Here is a 20,539-nt window from a genome sequence, read left to right on the forward strand (position 1 = left end):
GTTTCTTTTAGTCCAAATGTAGAAGAGTCGCACAGAGACACCGCCTCTGCAGATCTAGACATAGTCCTATGGCAAAGTGCCTCAGAGACACCCCCACCCCACCACCCCGGTAACTTTCCTCTCGGCCCCTGTCCCCAGCTCAGCGAGGAGCTGAGCCAGCAGCTGGAGGCTGTGTGCGGGTCTGTGTTTGGGGAGCTTGAGTCCCAAGCCGTGGACGCCCTGGACCTGCCCGGCTGTTTCCGCATGCGGAGCCACAGCTACCTCCGGGCCATCCAGGCCGGCTGCTCTCAAGACGACGACTGCCTGCCCCTCCTTGCTGCCCCTGCCTCTGTCTCAGGGAGGCCCGGCTCCTGTGAGTACGCCTCGCTTGCCCCCAGCTGGGCCCTCGGTCGGAGAGAGCCCCTGGTGCTGGGTCTGACCCCCGCCACAGCCGTGCGTTGTGATCTTGGGCAGGTCGCTGGCCCCTCTGGGGTGGATGATGGGGAGAACAGCCCTTGGCTCTGTGCGTGGCAGCACGTGGAGTCCTGGGCACCGCGTGGGTGTGTGTGGGGGGGCGGGACACGGACGGTGGGTAGCCGCGCCGCCTTTCTCACCCGCTGCGTCTCTGCGTCCCTGGCCGCAGCCTTCAACTTCAGAAAGGCCCCGCCCCCCATCCCGCCGGGGAGCCAGGCCCCGCCCCGCATCTCCATCACCGCCCAGAGCAGCACCGACTCTGCCCATGAGAGCTTCACGGCGGCCGAGGGCCCCGCCCGGCGCTGCAGCTCCGCCGATGGGCTGGATGGCCCCGCCATGGGCGCGCGCACTCTGGAGTTGGCGCCGGTGCCACCTCGGGCCAGCCCCAAGCCCCCGACACTCATCATCAAGACCATTCCTGGCAGGGAGGAGCTGCGGAGCCTGGCGCGGCAGCGGAAGTGGCGGCCGTCCATTGGGGTGCAGGTATGGAAGGAGGCGGGCAGCCGGGGACTCGGTTGGGGATGGGTGGAGTGGGCCATCGGGGCCTTCTGGATACATAGGCCTTTTCCTTGGCTTACTCTGAGCTGCAGGTAGCCCCTGGGCCTGGTCATGGACTGGGCTGCTCCAAGCAGCCCGAGCCCACACCCTTGTCCTTCTCCCTGGCACCATCATCACTACTGGCGAGTGGAGAGTGGTTCCCAGAATTTGCCACCTTGATGCCGCTGATTCTTGAGTCTCTCATCTTGTTCAGGCAGATTGTCTTCGCAGGATCTGCCAGCTGGCTGGGGGTGGGGGGTAGTGGGGGCCAACATTGCTGGCCTTTCTCCCTGGGAAGGGCTTGCGTCCCTGGTCTAGCCCCGGCCCTGACTCCCCAACTTTGCCACCAGGTGGAGACTATCTCTGACTCGGACACGGAGAACAGGAGTCGAAGAGAGTTCCACTCCATAGGCGTCCAGGTGGAAGAGGACAAGAGGTAGGTCTGAGTGCGGCCATCCTAAGCCTCCTTGGGGGAGAAGAGGAGAGAAGGCTGCATATCCACTTCATTGGCCTAGTCTCCCTGGGCACCCTCTCTTCCTGGCTGAGACCAAGCCCTTTTAATGGGGAGGAGTCAGAGCAGCCACTGAGGTTATCCACAGAGAATAGGCAGCCATCAAGTCTAAAGTGAGTTCTCCTTGTACCCATGCCTGTCCCCGGTGGCCTGAGGTGGACAGGAGCAATACAGAGGTTGAGGGCAGGGAGTGGTGGGGAGAGGTAACAGGTAGGTGCCGAGCAGGTCTCCAACAAACGTCCTTTACAGGGGATAACAGGATTTTGCCAATCCCTTGTTAACTTCCTGTGGTGTACAAGTATGTGAGCTCAAAGAAAAACAAATAAATCTGAAGATTGCCTCTCAGGGGCCCCTGGCACATATAGCACTCCTCTTCACTTGGCTCACACAGCATTTAACCGGTTGGGGGTACCTATTATATGCCTGAGTCATTGGTGTACCCGAGATGGTGGCATTACCAACAGCCAGCATTCTGGCATTGAGGTGGCCTCAGAAACATTGCTTCCGTAATTTCTCATGGGAAAATTAGCATTGTGAGCTCTGGAGGGAACAGTGGGAGAAGTCCCTCTGTTGTTGAGTTCCTGTGGGAAGGTGCTTTCTTTGATGACCAGGTGGCAGTGTCCATGTGGTCCATCTGCCCTCTGGGCTACAATGCCACCAAGCCGGTGGCCCTAAGTATGGTTTCTGCCTGACGCTGGCTGTTAAGAGTTACATGGTAATCCGTGTTGTTCAAGCCATACCCACTGGAGGAATAAAACTAGAGTCCCAGTAGCAGTCCCTTGCAGCGCTGTTCCAGTTGCCATTTTGGGCCTCCCCTAAAGTTCCCCAACTATTCTGGGAACTCCCGGAGTGTCTTGTGTGTGTGCCTGATCAAATGTTTCTCTCTACTCTTACTCTAGCTCCCCCTGCAGCTCTACATGCTGCCGAGACTGTAAATGCCCCCACCAAGGATGGCAAAAATTCGCTTTTGTTGCCCCCATCACTCCTGAAAGCTATTATCCTGTAAACCAGTGGTTCTCAACCTTCTGGCCCTTTAAATACAGCTCCTCATGTTGTGACCCAACCATAAAATTATTTTCGTTGCTACTTCATAACTGTCATGTTGCTACTGTTATGAATCGTAATGTAAATATCTGATATGCAGGATGGTCTTAGGCGACCCCTGTGAAAGGGTCGTTTGACCGCCAACAGGGTCGCGAACCACAGGTTGAGAACCGCTGATCTAAACCCGTATTATTTCACAGAGATCACAGAAAAGTGGCACTTTATGGCCAACTTTATGGTCTATGACTTGAGTTTCTTGAGAGGTGTGTTAGGAGGTCTGGATGGGCACAGCTCTGTGTTAGGACCCTTGCCCCCCTCTAATGCTGCCCCATGGATCATAAACTAAGCCCATTGCTCCTCACTCACTCCAAATGAGGCTTCTTGGTCCCTCACACAGATACATCTCTGGGGTCCTCCTATTCCTCCTAACAAGCCTGAATCCTCGGAAGAGTGCAGGAGGCATTCTACTGAGACTCTGGCTAAACCATCAAATTCTGTCATTCATTCATTGAGTCATTCATTCAGAAAATACTTGTTAAATATATGACAGCTCCTGTTAAATGCTCAGGGAAATATCAAAGACCTGACTCTTGCCCTCATAGAAGTTATGGTCTAGAGAGGAATCAAGGCAATGAATAAATCATCCCTGAATAAAAATATGATTACTCATTGCAGTATAACATATAATGGGGTATTATTTCACATTATGGTGGGAGTATGAAAGAAAAAAAGCAGGAGCTGAGAGAGAAAGGGCCTTATTTAAGTTAAGCAGGAGACATTTAAGCTGAGACTTGTGGATTGACTAGAAACACTCAGGTGATGAGGGGTGCGGGCGGTGCGGATCTTTTCTGGAAGATGGAATAGCATATGTGAAGGTGCTGGGGTTGGAAAGAGTTTGACCTGCATCAGGAACTAAAAGAAGGTTTATGTGACCGGTGTGGAATGGGGCAGTGGCAGGTGCCAGGTCATGCCGAGCATGGCCATGATAAAGAAGTAGAATTTAATGATAACTAATGAGTAGCTATTAAGAGGTTAAAGGAGTGTGACATGATCTAATTTATGTTTATAAAAGATCACTAGCTGCTGAGTGGAGAATGAATTTGAGGGAAGTAATAGTGGATATGGGGGAGAAAGGTGATGGTCTTTTGCATTATGGGAGATCTTGTGTTGGGGATCTTTTTTCTATTGTACCTTATAATTGGGCACTGCTAGTGTACGGGGACACTGTTAAGTTTTATATATTGGTTTTATATTTAGCAACTTTGCTGCTCTCTTTTATTAGGACTCATAGTTTACTTGAAAATCATAATGGGTTTTCCATATAGTCAGTTATTTTTTTTCCTGCAAATAAGGACATTTATTTATATCTGTGTTTTTTTTAAATTTATTTTTGTAATAGTGCATTGAATAGGACTTCTAGTTCGCTGTTGAGGGTACCATGCTTGTCCCAATCCTGATGTTAGTGGATATCTTCTCAGTTCCCACTCATAAGTATGATGATGTTTGCTACAGATTTTGATGAGTACTATTTATCAGGTTGAGGAAATTCCCTTCTATTCCTATTTGGCTAGGAGTTTTCATTTTAATTTTTTTAAAGTAGAAAATGAGAGTGGAATTTTATTGAATGCTTTTTTCAGAAACTACTTAGATGATCATAGATTTTTCTCTTTTTCTTTGTAACATGGTGAATTATATTAATGGATTTTTCCATGTTGACCCATTCTTTCATTCCTGGGATAAACCCTACTTGATACTATTATCAGTTGAGATTAAGTTTGGCTGTGAGTAATAGTGCCTCAATAGTGTCTTAATGTTTTTCCCCGATATAAAAGAAAAAAAGAAACCCAGCCTGGCCAGTGTTGCTCAGTGGTTGAGTGTTGACCGATGAACCAGACAGTCAAGGTTCGACTTCCCGTTAGGGCACATGCCTGGGTTTTGGGCTCGATCCCCAGTGTGGGATGTGCAGGAGGCAGACGATTAATGATTCTCCCTCATCATTGATGTTTCTTTCTCTCTCTTCCTCTCCCTTCCTCTCTGAAATCAATAAAAATATATATATATTTTTTAAAAGCCTGGATATAGAAGTGAAGTGTCAGACCTGAGGCTTCTTTTATCTTGCTGCATTTCCATCCTTTGTGTATCAGCTCATATCCAAGGAGCTGTAGGTCAAGCTCTAGCCGGTCTGTTTGCATTCTGAGCAGTAGGAAGGAAGGAGAAGGAGTGCAATCTTTCCTTTTTAATAAGACTTTCTGACAGTTACACACAACACTTTCACCTACATCACACTGAAACCTCATCACCTGGTGGTATCTAGCTGCAAGGGAGGCTGTGGAATAGACAAAGAGAAGAATGGATATATTGAACTCTAGCAGTTTTGGTCACAGACTTGCTTGATTATTTTTATACTAGAGGCCCGATGCATGAAATTCGTGCAAGAGTAGGTCTTCCTTCCCCCAGCTGCCAGCAGCGGCTTCCCTCTAGCACTCGGGACCGAGCTTCCCTCACAGCCCTGGAAGGACATCCAGTCTAATTAGCATATTATGCTTTTATTACTATAGATGTCTTGTTGGATTTTTGAATAGCTGTTACTTTATTTAAGGTTTTTATATCTGTGTTCATAGGTGATATTGGCCTATTATTTTGCTTTTATTGTTGTTAGTTCAGGTATTAAGCTTATGCTAGATTCCTAAAATGAGTTTGACAGCACTCTCTGTGTTTTGTTCTTTGAAACAATTTGTGTAAAGTAGGAATTATCTATTCCTTAAAGGTTTGGTAAAGGTTGCCCATAAAACTACCTCAGCCTGATGCCTTTGGGGAATAGGATAAACTTTTTTTAAAAAAAATATGTTTTATTGATTTCAGAGAGAGGAAGGGTGAGAGAGATAGAAACATTCATTGGCTGCCTCCTGCTAGGGATTGAGCCCATAAACCAGGTATGGGTCCTGACCAGGAATTAAACCGGCAACCTCCTGGTGCATGAGATGATGCTCAACTGACCCAGCCACACAGGCCAGGCAGAGAAACTTTTTGAACTACAGCTTCAGTTTCTTTAGTGGTTATTGAACTGTTCTGGTTTCATTTTCCTTCTCGAGTTAATTTTGATGATTTATATTTTTCTAAAATATGGACCAATTTACAAAAATTGACAATTTTTAAAATTTTTGGCACAAATATTCTGTTATAGTATTACAATTTTATAAACTTTTACTGTATCTAAAGGTTATGCCTCTTTTCATCCCTTCCTCTCTTTCTTGATCAATCTTGTCTGAGGTTTGTATATTTAATCATTTAAATATTTTTATTAAGTTATATTTTATTAGTCTTTAAAAAACTAGCTTTTGGTTTCAGTGAGCATCTCTATGGTTTGTTTCTATTTTATCATTAATATTTCCTGCCATCTACTACTTCAGTATTATTATATTCTTTCTTCTGCCATCTTTGTCTTTTTTTTCAGCCTCTTGAACATTATTTTCTAACATGTGCTTTTAAAGCTATACACATTCCCTTATAACTGACTGCTATAGCTGCCACTCATAAGTTTTGAGATGCATTGTTTTCATTGTTCAATTTGAAATGGTTTGTAACTTTCATCATAATTTCCTTTTTAACTTGTGAATTATTTAGACTTTTTTTTTTTAGTTTTTAACTGTATTTTTTGGGGAGAAGGTCTACGTTTTTACTGTTGATTTCTAAATTTGCTACATTGTGGTCATAGTGTGCCTTCTGTATGATATTCCGTAGAGTTTGGTGAGGCTTCCTCCCTCATAGGCACATATAAGTACATATGATCATACATGTAAACATTTTCCAAATGTTTGTCCTCAAATTTTTTTGGTTTCTTTATCTTCAATTTTTTTTTTTTTTGGTTTGATCTACCATTTCTGAGAAAGGTGTGTTAAAATGACTCCCATTACTTTTCATGTTTCCTGGTAATTTTATTAATATTTTTAGTTTGATAAAGTGCTATTTAGAAGTATTCAGGCTTATAATTGTTGTATCTTCTTGGTAGGTTGGCCATTTTATTATGAAACTAGAGGCCCAGTGCATGAAATTCGTGCATGGGTAGGGTCCCTAGGCCTGGCTGGTGATCAGGGCCAATCAGGGCCTTCTGGCTGCTGGCCTGGGCCTTCCTTCATTCTGCGCCGCCCCCTGGTGGTCAGTGTATGTCATAGTGAGCAATCGAACTCCCTGTCTCCCAGTCGAACTCCTGAGGGGACAATTTGCATATTAGGCTTTTATATATATAGATAGGCTGCTTTTCATCTTTACTAATGGCTTTTGCCCGGAATTCTGTTTTGTCTGATTTTATTGCTATGGCTGCTTTCTTTTGGTTAATTTTCCAATTTATCTTTTTCATCTTTTATTTTCAACCTTCCTATATCCTTCTGTTTAGATGTGTTGCTTGTAAGCAGTATGGACCTAGAGTTTAGTAGGCATATTTCATCCACTTATATGAATTTTGATTACTGATTTATTTAATTTATTTCTGTCATCTCTTTAAAAATTTTCCATTTGATATGCTTTTCTTTGCTGTGCCCCTCTCCTACTTTTCTGCCTTATATTGAACTGATCAAATTTATTTTATATCTCTTTTTTCCCCCTTTCACTGGGTGGGAAGTACATTTTAGTGATAATTTTTCTCAAAATTGTAACAAATATACTTAATTTATATTTTTCTAATAGTCCAAATTTTGTCATTATTTCTATCATTCTTAGGTACAAAACAAGTACCTTGAACACTTTAATTTCCTTTTTAACTCCCTCCTCCCATCTTCCATGTTATATATTTATCTAGTATTTTGATTATACCTTTAAAAAAAAAAACACCCTTCTAAATCAGTTGTTGTTATACCTTTTATGGTTTAATATTTAGTTTTACAAACATGTTTTAACAATTTATGTGTTCACTATTGTTTGTTACTGCCCACTCCTTCCTCATGGGTTCAATTTCCTTTATGCTGAAGTACTTCTTGAGCTTGAGACCAGTTTTAGAGTTAATATCTCAGCTTGAGATTTCTATATTTCACTGGGAGTATGTATTTGAACCCCACACCCACACAAAAAGCAGCCTTAATGTTTTGTTTTCTCAGCATCTTACTTCTTAGCCACTTTTCTGAGTCATGATATGAGTTTTCAAGTCCAAGTTTGTAAATGAAATGACCATTCTTGGCTGCTGGCTTTATGCATAGGGTCTCCTTCCAGCTCCCCAGATGCACAGGTTTGGGGTCTCTCCTCTTATTCTCCCTGGGTGTCACCATCCAGCCTCTAGCCTATGTCTGGCCTGATATTCCTGAGGCTCATTTGGCTTAGATCCCCTCTCACTACTCGTGTTTTGAATTGCCTTTTTGTTTCTAGTACCTGAAGATTTCTCTTTTCTGTTTCAGGCTTGGCATTATAGCAAATCCACCTTTCCTACTTTATGTTAGCCAGCATTTCTATATGTTTAAGGGGTGGGAGGGAGCTTCCCAAGTTGGTTCCATCTACAATATTGATCAGTTGTCTGGACTAGGCTGATAGCAGCAGATCCAGGGAGAAGTGGACCAATTTGAGAAGCATTTGGAGTGAAGTCAGGAAGGGCAGGGACAGGCAGACAATGAGTTCTTTGCTCGTGTGTAGGTATTCAGGGAGGTCTTGGTGGGGAAGGCCAGTGAGATGGGGTTGGGTAAATGTGTAAAAAACTGAACTACTTGGGATGATCACATTGGAAACTCAGAGGGGTGACAGGTGGGGAGAGAAGAAATCTGGCACATCTTTCTGGCCAGGCTCCCTTGCTTGTCTGCTGAAGGCATCCTTAGTTATACACCTGCACTGTCCTTTCTGTCACTTATGTCCCTGGCACTTTCAGTCTGACTTACCACACACCATGCCCCAACTGGTACATAAAAGGGAGCCATGAATACCAACAGCCTTTCTAGGCAAATAATTGAGGACTCATTGCCCCTATCCCCGCACCTGCTGCCACCCCATTTTCTTGGGCTTTCTGGTCTTTGCTCCTATCTCACTGGTCCCAGTATCTATCTCTATCTCTATCTCTATCTCTATCTCTATCTCTATCTCTATCTCTATCTCTATCTCTATCTCTATCTCCCCCCCTCCTCTCTCTCTCTGTCCCCTTTGGTTTTAAAACTTGCCAGGGAGGAAAGGTCTCTATTTCTGCCTTTCAGACTGTTCCTTGTTAACCTATTGGGTGAGGAGTTTAGAGTTATTGCCTCTGATACCTGGAAGTCATCTGCAGGACCTTCCAGTTGTCCATCATTAGTGTTGACTTGGCTTAGAAATACACAGGGGTGGGAGTTGGTGCTCCTTCAGTTCCATCTCCACTGCACCTTCACCCAAATATATATTGTAACCCTATTATTTATCAACTAGAGAAATTTGTGCACAAGTAGGGTCCCTAGCCTGGCCAGTGATCAGGGCTGATCTGTGGAGCGACCAGTGGGGTAACGGGGGGGCGGGGGGGGAGGGCCCTGCTAGCACCCACCTTGGCTGGCCTGGGGCCTGCAGGCTGGGGGCAGCTCCTGCATTGAGCACCTGCCCCCTGGTGGTCAGTTTGCATCTAGCGACCTGTCGTTCCGCCTGTTGTTCTGCTGTTTGGTCAATTTACATATTAGGCTTTTATTATATAGGATTACTCTGCTGGGCATTGAGGATACAAAGGTGAGCAGAACACACAGTCCCTGCCCAGTGAAGCTTATGGCCATGTTCACCTAAGAACCTCATAGATGAAGTAGGAAAAAAAATTGTTATTTATTTGAAATTGAAATTGAACTGGAGTCCTGTATTTATTCTGACAACCCTACTTTTACCCACTGTGCCCAGTCAGGGCCGTCTGGAGAACTCTGTGTAGGAAAGCCATCCTGTACTCATGATCTTTCCTTAGGATCATGGTCATTTGTGGCTTTGGGACCTTGAGAAGGGAGTGTGCTGAAAGAACAGAGCCCCTTGCGCATTGGGAAGGAAGCTTGCATCCTCATGAAGCTATATTCCAATAATAGTCCTGCAGAAACAATGAGTTGCTAACTGACCACAAGCCCTGATAGCTGAAGAATGGACACTGCCTCCATTCTTCAGCTATCAACTCCAAGATGGTTTCTGACTGACCATCATGGCTCTACTTAAATCTCCCACCCTATCATAGCCCCCCAGGATGAAGTGGGGGCACTCAGGGACCCCAGTTGATTTTATGTTTAAGTTCCTAGATGCTTTCTCAAAGCGGGAGCCAGCACAATGGCTGAGCCTTGCTGAAATGTCTCTGCCCTTACTCCTCCCTGCCCACTCACCCACACCTCCTGTCAGCCTGCCGCCAAGTAGTCTTGGCAAAACCTCTTGACAACTCCTGGATGTTGAGCATTAGACACTGTGTCTCCTGGGATGAGCCAGTTTTTTCCCAGAGCCTCTTGTGTTTTCCCCTAGAGAATCACAGTAGAAATGTCTCCCTGAAGTAACTATGATAGCAACTTCCAGAATAATCAGAAATGTGATCATTGTGACCCTAAAAAACTTGAGGTGAGGAAGCCTTCTCAACTTTGTCAAAAGGCTTGGGGAGAAAATATTGGAAAAGGCATTGTTATAAATTAGTGACAATTCGTAACTGAAGCCAGTTTCTATTCTATGTGTACAGCATTGGTGAGGACCACAGCGGATACTGCCAAATGCAAAGCTAAGTAGGAACATAAGCCCTGAACTTCACTACCCTGAAATGCATCTGTTATAGTTAGGATTAGATTTGGCTGTGAGTTACAGAAAACCCCCAAATGACAGTGACTTAAATATAATACAAGTTTATTTCTCTCTTCCTTAGAAGAAGTCCGGAGATAGTCAACTGAGGGGCTGCTAGGTTCTCTACAGTGTCAGGACCCAGGCTCCCACTATTTTATTGCTCCTCCATCCTGATTTCCATCTCATGTTCTAAGATGGCTGCGTGAGGTCCAGCCATCATGTCTGCTTTCTGGTCAGCAGGGAGGAGGAAGGAACAAAGAAGGGCATGTTCTCCTTTTAAGAACATTTCCTGGCCCAGTCAGTGTGGCTCAGTTGTTCTGTCGACCTAGGAACTAGGAAGTCATGGTTCAATTCCCGGTCAGAGCACATGCCCCGGTTGCGGGCTCGATCTTCAGTGTGGAGGGTGCAAGAGGCAGCCAATCAATGATTCTCTCTCATCACTGATGTTTCTCTCTCTCTCTCCCTCTCAATAAAAACTATTTTTAAAAAAAGAAGAACAGCCCTAACCGGCTTGGCTCAGTGGATAGAGCGTCGGCCTGCGGACTGAAAGGTCCCAGGTTCGATTCCGGTCAAGGGCATGTACCTGGGTTCTGGGCACACCTCCAGTAGGAGGTGTGCAGGAGGCAGCTGATCGATGTTTCTCTCTCATCGATGTTTCTAACCCTCTCCCTTCTTCTCTGTAAGAAAATCAATAAAATATATTTTTTTTAAAAAAGAAGAACATTTCCTGGAAGTTGCACATACAACTTCTGCTTATACTGTGTGACCTAGAATTTAGCCATACATGGCTACATCTAGCTGCAAGGGAGGTTGGTAAACAAATCTTTATTAGAAGTGGCCATGTGTCCATCCTAAAATTGTGGGATTTTATTACTTAGGAAGAATGGATGGTGGGGATTATTAGTGTTCTCTACCATCCTTTCTTCCAGCCAACCGCTCAGCTAACATTTAAGGATGAGTAACTGCCCTATTTAGTAAGGGAGATAGATATGCAAATAACTTACTGCAATACAATGTGATATGGAGTATAAAAGAGGTTTTATTCAGAGTGCTGTGGGAGAACAGATGGAAATGATCAACAGCAATCATAATAATGAATAACTACAATGCCCTGGCTGGGTTCTCAGCGCTACATTCCCATGATATTATTTGTCCAGCTTCCTTTCTTTTCAGCAAGAGCTGCAATCCTTTCTGCCTCTCTGTATAGTAGCTAACATTTACAATGGGCAGCCCAGGTGCTGCTCTAAGTTTCTTACATTTATTGTCTCATAACAATCCTAGGAGCAGGCACTATTATCATTCTTCTGTATATGTAAGGAAACTGAGGCACAAGCCATAGTGCTGGGTATTGGACCCAGGAAGTCTGGCTTCAGAGTAGGGTGCTTAACCACTCTGCTAGGCTACTCCCCTAAAGATGCTTGTTTTCATTCCTCCCCCCACTTCCCCACCCCCAAGTATCCAGCATTCTTTCTGCTCACTTTATTATCATGGCTGAGGTCATCTGGTGGGACCTCTCTCCACTTCTGGACCAACTCCTAACTTACTTGCATCTCTTCCCTTTCCTTCTCTGCCAGTCCTGCCTCAGGGGTGAGTCATCTCTCTTGCCGATTAAAGCCTCTCCTCTCCCTCAATCCTAGGTGGGCATGGAGTGTTTGAGAGCTGGCCGCTGAGCCATATTGTATTTACTTGATAAATGTCTGATCTTAGGGAGTCACTTAACCTCTTTGACCCTTTGAGTGCTAACCAATATCCTAGGAACTATGCTAAAATTGCCAAGGCATTTTTGCTGATTTTACAGCAGTTTAGGAAAAAAAATTATGAATTGCAAGTAAATGAAGTTACATATTCAAAAACTTAAGGAAACCTTTAGTACATTGACATATTTAGCAATATCATCATCACTAATAAAAACAGACTTAGAACTGGACGCCGTTTCGAAGCTTTGATAGTGCTCCCGGCACTTTTGGCGAAAGACAGGAGGAGTGCATTTGCGCTCCCCAGCACTCTAGAGGTTAAGCCTCTGTTTTCTCATCTGTAAGTAGGGGTGGTACTCACACCCTTCTCATGGGACTATTTGTGAGGATTGAGTGTGTTTATTCACGTACAGTGTTCAGCATATACTAAGTGCTCAGTTTGTGTTAGTTATTATCTACTAGAGGCCTGGTGGATGGATTTGTGCACCTGGTGGGGTCCCTTGGCCTGGCCTGCAGGGATTGGGCCAAACCGGCTCTCTGACATCCCCTGAGGGGTCCTAGATTGTGAGAGGGCGCAGGCCAGGCTGAGGGACCCCACCGGTGCACAATCGGGGTGGGGAGGGACTGCAGGAGGGCTCCAGGGCCTGTCCGGCCCATCTCGCCCAGTCCCAGTCGGGGCCCATTGGGGACTGCAAGAGGGCTCCAGGGCGTGTCCGGTCCATCTCGCCCAGTCCTGGTGGGCCAGACTCCAGCAGCAAGCTAACCTACTGGTTGGAGCGTCTGCCTTCTGGTGGTCAGTGTGCATCATAGCGACTGGTTGAACAAATGGTCGGACACTTAACATATTAGGCTTTTATTATATAGGATTCCCCTATTTTGTGGTACCTTGGACTACTTTCTTCTCTACCTTCAATTGATTTCTTTTACAAGTTGTATTAATTTCCTATTGCTGCTCTAATAAATGACCACAAATTTAGTGGCCTCCAATAGTACATATTTATTATTTTACTAGAGGCCCAATGCACAAATTCGTGCACAGGTGGGGTCCCTCCGCTTAGCTGGTGATCGAGGCCTATCAGGAGGCTGGGGGGAGGAACCCGGGAGGTAGGCTGGCTGGCCCCCTGATCCGGACCTACGGGGAGTGGGGGGGGGGGGGTTGGCCAGCAGAGGTAAGGACTGCGGAAGGTTGGCCAGCCGGCAGGGAGGGGCCCCCGGAGGTTGGCTGTGGGAGCACACTGACCACCAGGGGGCAGCTCCTGCATTGAGCGTCTGCCCCCTGGTGGTCAGTGTGCTTCTAGAGGTTGGAAGTCTGAACTGGGTTTCACTGGGCTAAAATCAAGGACTGATCCCCCTGGAGACACAGGGAAGAATCCATTTAGTCACCTTTTCCAGTTTATAGAGATAGTTTGCGTTCCTTGGCTTGTAGCCCACTTTTGTCTTCAAAGCCAGCAATGGCAGGGGCAGGCTGTCCTCACATGGCATCATTCCAACCTTGATTCCATTGTCCCAACTTTTTCTCTGACTCCGACTTTCCTGCTTCCCTCTTTCATGTATAAGGACCTTTGTGATTAAATTAGACACACCTGGATAATCCAGTCTTTTCTCATCTCAAGATCCTTAAAGTAATCTACAAAGTCCCCTTTGCCATGGAAGGTAACATCCACAGCTTCCGGGAATTAGGGCATGGATCTCTTTGGACAGTCATTATTCTGTTTATCCCCCCCACCAAAGTTCTCCCCACTTGAGATATGGCTTGTGAGAACCATCCTAAACAAAATACCCCTCCCTTCTTTTCCCCAGATTTTTGAGATGTAATTGACAAATAAGAAAAATATCTCTCCCTTAAAGGTACACTGTCACCCTAGCCAGTTTGGCTCAGTGGATAGAGCATCAGCCTGTGGACTGAAGGGTCCCAGGTTTGATTCCGGTCAAGGGCACATGCCCGGGTTGTGGGCTCGATCCCCAGTAGGGGTATGCAAGAGGCAGCCAGTCAATGATTGTCTCTCATCATTGATGTTTCTATCTCTCTCTCTTTCTCCCTTCCTCTCTCAAGTCAATAAGAATATATATATATTTTTAAAAGGTACACTATCTTCTCTCTTCCTCCCTTCTCAACAAGCTCTTTTCAAGAGCTGTATTGGCTCATTTTCTCCACCTCCTGACGACCTGCTATCTGCGTCTGCCCCCATACTCCCCCAGACCGACTTGCCCTGATCACCATTGGCCTCCACATTGCCAAATCAATGGACACCTTTCATTCTTACCCGGCTGCATTTTCCATGTTGGTTGCTCACTCCTTCTTGTGACCCATCTGTCCCCTATCTGCCTTTAAGTGTCTTTGTCCTGGTTTCCTTCCCTGTTCTTTCTGGCGTAGGCACCTTAGCGGGTACACCGTCTCCACCTACCCATGAAATGTCCGTGTTCCCTCGGGCTTTGCTTCTTTGTCCCATTGCTCTTCTCTTGGGGGACCTTGTCCCACACTGCTGGTTGCAAATGCCACTTGCACAAGGATGACTGGCCCCCGCCTGTGCTGTGAAAATCCCTGGCTGGAAGTGTTGATGAAGATTGCGCTTCCAGGAATCCCATAAACTCCTCAACTTCGTTGGTCTTTCTTGAAGTAGACCCAATGAGAGAGCTCCTTGAGGTGGGTGCTGACTTGAGAACCATGAAGCCTGGGGCACTTATGCTTTTGTTCCAGACTGTGTGGCCGATTCCATCAAGAATATGTGGTCCTTTCAGGACCCCTGCGAGGACAGGTGAAAGGCAGCAAACCCAGTGGTGCCAAAGGACAGATCCATGTTTCATGGGGGTAACAGGAAAGCAAGCAGGGAAGGCATGTCTTCCACACTGTGTTTATTGGGGCAAACCCCACCTTTGTCCGTGTGGTTTGCAACCGCTGGAGCTCTGAAGGAGCCAAAGGCACAAAAATATTCGAAGGGAGCCAAAGTGCATCCTAACAGTTCAGTTAGATAAGACTCGCCAGAAACAGAACAGTGTAACCAAACAGTGGGGTTGCCTCCAAATGCAAGAAGATTGCTGAGGGAGGTACAGTACAGAGGATGGTCTTGGAGGCAGTCTGGAGGTTCACAGAGGAAGAGGAAACTTGGGCAGAGAATGGAGAGGGAGCAAGGAGGAGGAAGCCATTTTAGGCAGGGGAATAGCATGGGCAAAGGCTTAGAGCCAGGGCCAGTATAATCTACTTGGGGAACAAGGAGAATGCAGGGGAGATGAGGTTGGAGAGAACTGCATCCAGAGAATATGCTAGCATTAGGGTAGATGCTAACACAGGAAGCTTGAACTATACCTGGTTGGCATGAAGAAGCTGTGGAAAAGGTTTGAGCGGGGGAATGAATTGAGCAGAGGTCAACTTTAGGAAGACTGCTCCAGTCCTGGGTGGATTGATGAGGGGCGTGTTGAGTACCAGATCTTAAAATATGCAAGGTATAATTTTAGAGAGAAGAGGAACCTTGGCAATTACTGGTCCATTCCTATCATGTTATATAGTGTGTGTGTATTTATATATCATATATAATTATATATCATATATAATTTTATATATGCACACATGTATATTAAATGGCCTAGCTAGAGGGTGAGTGGCTCCCCAAAGGCACATAGCAACAACACCAGTACCAGCATTAGTACTCAGGTCAGACTCCTGACCCAGTGCTCTTCTGTGCCCTACTCAGTAGAGGCAGAGATGTATGAAAGGAGGCTGATCCAACAGTCAAGGCAGAGAGTGATGCAGGTCTTGACCAGGGCAGGACAGGGCAGACACCAAGGTGAAGACCATGTGAGAGGCAATGTGATATATTTTCTCTTTCTCTCTCTCTGGGTGGGGGTTGGGACATAGGGCTTGTTGGAGACTGCACATGAGCGCATCTCTTTTTCCTGGGTCCTGCAGCATCCTTCTGGGCCTGGTTTCTATGGCAACAGCTCCCAGCAGGCAGCCTGCCAACTGGAGGAAAGCAGGCAGGCAAGGCAGGCAGGGAGAGAAGGCCTGGGCAGCAAGAGGAAGGCTGAAGTTGTGGGGGTTGGGGGAACCTCCTGGGAAGCTGGAGAGGCCCCTAGAGCTGGTCCCCAGCCCCTCTCTCCTGATAATGAGTAGAGTTTGCTTAGGACACAAGAGCCTTTCTTTTGTGATCCTTGAAATTCCAGACCTCAAACTTCTGTTCACCTCTCCACCCACCCCTACATCTCCTGACTCCCACTTCAAGTATGGTCTGACCCCAGCCTCATTCACTTCAGGGGCCACGGATTTCTTCATAGAACCAGAGGGGGAAAAGAACAAGACCAGCTGACTTTCTGTTTTGCATATGATTTACTTAACTCAAAGAAGAAATTTCCAGGCCTTTTGCCATTCCTGCCAACAACTTAATTCAACTCCATTGGCACCGGCTGACTGTGTCTGGCCAGGCTCTGGGCTGAGCCATGGGGTCCCTAGAGGAGGAGAAGTCCTCCCAGCTGCTCCCACCTCCCTTCCCCCCAGCTGCTCAAGGCAGTTCTTCCTGACGTTCCAGCAGCTGGTGCCTTGGGAAGTGCTTGGGCTGTGGAGCGAGCAGCAGCCCTTGGTCCAAATGCTGGCTCTGCTTCTTTACAGCTGGGGACCCATGGGTCTCTCCGGGCTGTAATTTATTCATGTCTGCAGGGCTGAGGACCTACCTGTACAGCTGGTGTGAATAAGCAGACGCAGCATTTGTTAAAGTGCTGAAATCCCTCTCTATTCATTGGCAAATACCCTAGCTCCTCCCTGGCCCCTCTGGTACCCCACCCCCAACCCTGCTTCTGCAGGGAGATGCTCTAGCACGGGGCTGTGTCTGTTTTCATGGGCATATGCCAGCAGCTGTTCTGTACAGATGAACTATTGTAAGTATCACCCTGTCCAGAGGCGATGCCACAGGTAGGTATGTTATGTACCCACCTGTTACAAGGACTAATATAGTTAAAGGTCAGATAGGTTTCCTTTCTCATCCCCTTTCCTTTTAGTCTGGAGTGGGGGTGAAGGCCTGGGGGAGGGCAGAGATCACAGCCAGCTCTCTCACCAGGCGGGCGAGGTTCAAGCGCTCCAACAGTGTGACGGCTGGCGTGCAGGCAGACCTGGAGCTGGAGGGCCTGGCCGGCCTGGCCTCGGTGGCCACAGAAGACAAGGCCCTGCAGTTCGGGCGCTCCTTCCAGAGGCACGCCTCTGAGCCCCAGCCCGGACCCCGGGCCCCCACCTACTCAGTCTTCCGCACGGTCCACACGCAGGGCCAGTGGGCCTACCGCGAGGGCTACCCACTGCCGTACGAGCCGCCGGCCACCGATGGGTCACCAGGCCCTGCCCCGGCCCCCACCCCGGGCCCCGGGGCAGGCCGCCGGGACTCCTGGATGGAGCGCGGCTCACGTAGCCTCCCCGACTCAGGCCGCACGTCCCCCTGCCCACGGGACGGCGAGTGGTTCATCAAGATGCTGAGGGCGGAAGTGGAGAAGCTGGAGCACTGGTGCCAGCAGATGGAACGCGAGGCGGAGGACTATGAGCTGCCCGAGGAGAGTGAGTGAGAGCCTCTGGTGGAGGGATCAGGGCCGGGAGCTCTCTGGTTGGACGCGAGGGTGCCGTCCTAAGGGTGTGATTCTCTAGCACCAAACCTTGGAGGGTCCCGGTGGGCAGCAGGGCGTTCCTGGAGCTCCTGGGAGGAAGCAGGGAGCAGCTTCAGAGGCCAGGGCTGGGACTGGGCAAAGTGACCAGGCCGGGCCTTCTAGGCGATAGCTGCCAGCGCATGGCGGCCAAGGGAATTCTTCCCATCTGCGCCGGTGTGGGGGTCTGGGCCTGCTCCAGGACATAAGCCAGGGGCAGGCCGTGCACAATGTCAGGGCATGTCTCAGGCACCCCTGAAGATTAAGCAGGAAGACATGGCCCTTCCCTGCAAGTTCAATCTGAGGGGAGAGACAGTCTTACCCCAGAACCCCAAGGATGGGATAGTGACGTGTGAGGCAGAAGTCATATACATGAAATTTAGTGATTCTTAAGGAGTCAAGGAGCCGCACACTGGTGGTCATGGAGCGAGTGCCTGCTTGCCATAGGGCTGCCGGGCTAGGCTGGGACTGGTGTTCTCAGTTCTCTGACCCGGGAGGATAAGCACTTAAGAAATGTAGGTTGTATGAAGGAAGAAATGTCAGGGTGAAGTAGGCTAGGAGCTGCTTGTTAGGAACCTGAGGATAGGATGGGGAGGGGCAGGCGGAGACACACATAGAAAATGTCAGGTCATGGAAGGGCAAGAGTCAGTCAGGGCAGACTTCCTGGAGGCGGGGGAAGGAAAGTCACCATTCCCCTCCTTGAATCTCCTTCTGCTCCCCAGTCCTGGAGAAGATCCGCAGTGCTGTGGGCAGCACGCAGCTTCTCCTGTCCCAGAAGGTTCAGCAGTTCTTCAGGCTGTGTCAGCAGAGCATGGTGAGTGCCCCTGGTTGCAGAGCCTATCAGACGTGTGTGCCTGCAAGGTGCCCAGTGTGTGTGCCTGGAGGTGTGACCAGGTGTTTGTACCCAAAGGCTTTCTTGCCTCCCTGTCTCCCACTCCTCCCACCCCACCCCACTCTCCCAAGTTGAGGGTGGGCGGGGCTTTCCCGGGTCCTGGCTGGGGCGCAGACATTCCTGACTGGCTGCCTCTCTTATGTCTCCTTCCTCTGCAGGACCCCACTGCGTTCCCTGTGCCCACCTTCCAGGACCTGGCGGGTTTCTGGGACCTCCTGCAGCTCTCTATCGAGGATGTGACCCTCAAGTTCCTGGAGCTACAGCAACTCAAGGCCAACAGCTGGAAACTCCTGGAGCCTAAGGTGGGGGCAGGTCCCTTGGAACCAAGAGCCAGACCCTGGAAAATGCCCTTAGCCATGGAGGCCTGTTGGGGGTGGGGGTGAGGTGGGGGCCAGGAGGAGACCCGGGGGCAGCAAAGGCAGCCCTGGGCAGGTGATGGTGACCGCCTTCTTCCAGAATGACCGCCCTGGGGCACTGCTGCCTGCTTGGCCCCGAGTGCTCGTCGCTGCCGCCGCTGCCAGAACCCGAGGTGGCAGCAGCCACTCTGGGCCAGCTGCAGTTTGAGGGCGCAGACCTAGAGCTTCCGAAGGGCGGGCTGCCCTCAGCTCGGACCTACAGGGGCCCCTCAGCCGTCATCCCACTAGACCTTGTCGTGATGGGCCCAGAGCCTGGTGTGTGAGCGCCCCCCCGCCCCCCTTGCCTTGCCCGCGTCCCTCCGGACCTGGAGTGAAGCAAACACTGATTCGAACGGCGCCACCCAGGGGCGTTCGAATCAATATTTCTTTAAAAAGAAAAATGTGCGTTTTGACCTTGTGGCAACAGGTACACCCGGGGCTTGGGGCGCGGGCACAGAGAGCAGCGTCTAACGGTTACTAACCGCCCTCACCTGGCCGAGCCCCGGGGGGAGGGGAGGGGCGTGAACTGGGGAGCCCGGTGGGACCCCGCCCCCCACTCAGCGGCCGCCCGCCCCTCTCGCGCAGGAGGAGAAGAAGGTCCCTCCGCCGATACCAAAGAAGCCGCCGCGGGGCCGGGGCGTGCCGGTGAAGGAGCGCTCCCTGGACTCGGTGGACCGGCAGCGGCAGGAAGCGCGCAAGCGGCTCCTGGCGGCCAAGCGCGCCGCCTCCTTCCGCCACAGCTCGGCCACGGAGAGCGCCGACAGCATCGAGATCTACATCCCCGAGGCCCAGACCAGGCTGTGACCCGCCCGGCCGCCGCCCGGCCCGGCCGCGGTTTTCTACCCGTACTGTACACCCAGCGTCGAGGTCACTGTGAACGCGGGCGGCCCGTGCGCCCGCCCCGCCGGCTCCGCACGCCCCGGCCCCTCCTGCCCGCCGCTCTCTCGTGGGTTTTTTACCTTCCTGACCCCACGCGAAGGCGCCCGGGCTGGGCCGGGGGCCGTGCCTCTCCGCCCTGCGCCCCCACCTGGACCCTCCTTTCTCTTGGTCCGACGCTTCGTCCCCACCTCCTCCCACGGGCGCCATCTCTGCCATTCCTCCCCCCGCCCCCCACTCCCCCCACGGGCCAGGCCGGGCCAGGTCCCCCATCTGGGCTCTGCGTCCCCCCCCTCCCCCGACCCCGCGGGGCTGGGCTTCGTGGGGATCAGCTTCGTGGCTTTTTATGAAGAATCCGAACCCCGCCTAGGAGCCCGCCCCACCCTCTCGGGGGCTCACCTTCCGCCCTCAGCCCACCGGGCCCAGGGACCACAGTGGCTGGACCAACCCAGGACCAGGGCGCCTGGGCCTCTCCCCTGTCCCAGCTGCTGGGGAGGGGAGCTGGGGGCTTCCCCCTCACCACACCTGTGGCTGTTCCCACATCCCCTTGAGTATCCCAGGAAACAATAAAACGGCAGAACTGCACTCCAGCCATCCGCTGTCTCCTGAAGAAGCCACCTCTGCACTGTGCATGGGGGCTGGGGGCGGAGGGAGGAGCGGCGGGGCGCCAAGCTCTCCGTTAGGGGAGCGCAAAGATCGCCTGGGCCAGCTGGGGAAAGGTCCCGGCCCTCCTGGAGGCGAAGAGGGGAGGACTTCCACCTTTGCAGGCCTTTCCCTTTCTGCCTCCCAGTCCTCCAGGGCCCTC

At 49.7% G+C, this 20,539-nt stretch overlaps 1 protein-coding gene across 1 annotated transcript in view; it reads left to right on the forward strand.

The window, feature by feature from the left end:
- The window catches only part of DLGAP3 (DLG associated protein 3), a 57,661-nt gene extending 37,342 nt beyond the window's left edge, over window positions 1–20,319 (forward strand). Inside the window, exons 6-12 of the mRNA XM_059690251.1 lie at window positions 139–352; window positions 623–936; window positions 1,341–1,426; window positions 17,004–17,488; window positions 18,294–18,385; window positions 18,622–18,765; window positions 19,444–20,319. Coding sequence (XP_059546234.1) covers window positions 139–352; window positions 623–936; window positions 1,341–1,426; window positions 17,004–17,488; window positions 18,294–18,385; window positions 18,622–18,765; window positions 19,444–19,662 — 1,554 coding nt within the window. The 3' untranslated portion in view covers window positions 19,663–20,319. The remainder of the gene's footprint in view (window positions 1–138; window positions 353–622; window positions 937–1,340; window positions 1,427–17,003; window positions 17,489–18,293; window positions 18,386–18,621; window positions 18,766–19,443) is intronic.
- The last annotated feature ends 220 nt before the right edge of the window (window positions 20,320–20,539 follow it).

The sequence above is a fragment of the Myotis daubentonii genome, chromosome 3 (assembly GCF_963259705.1).
Source record: "Myotis daubentonii chromosome 3, mMyoDau2.1, whole genome shotgun sequence".
Taxonomy (NCBI): Eukaryota; Metazoa; Chordata; class Mammalia; order Chiroptera; family Vespertilionidae; genus Myotis; species Myotis daubentonii.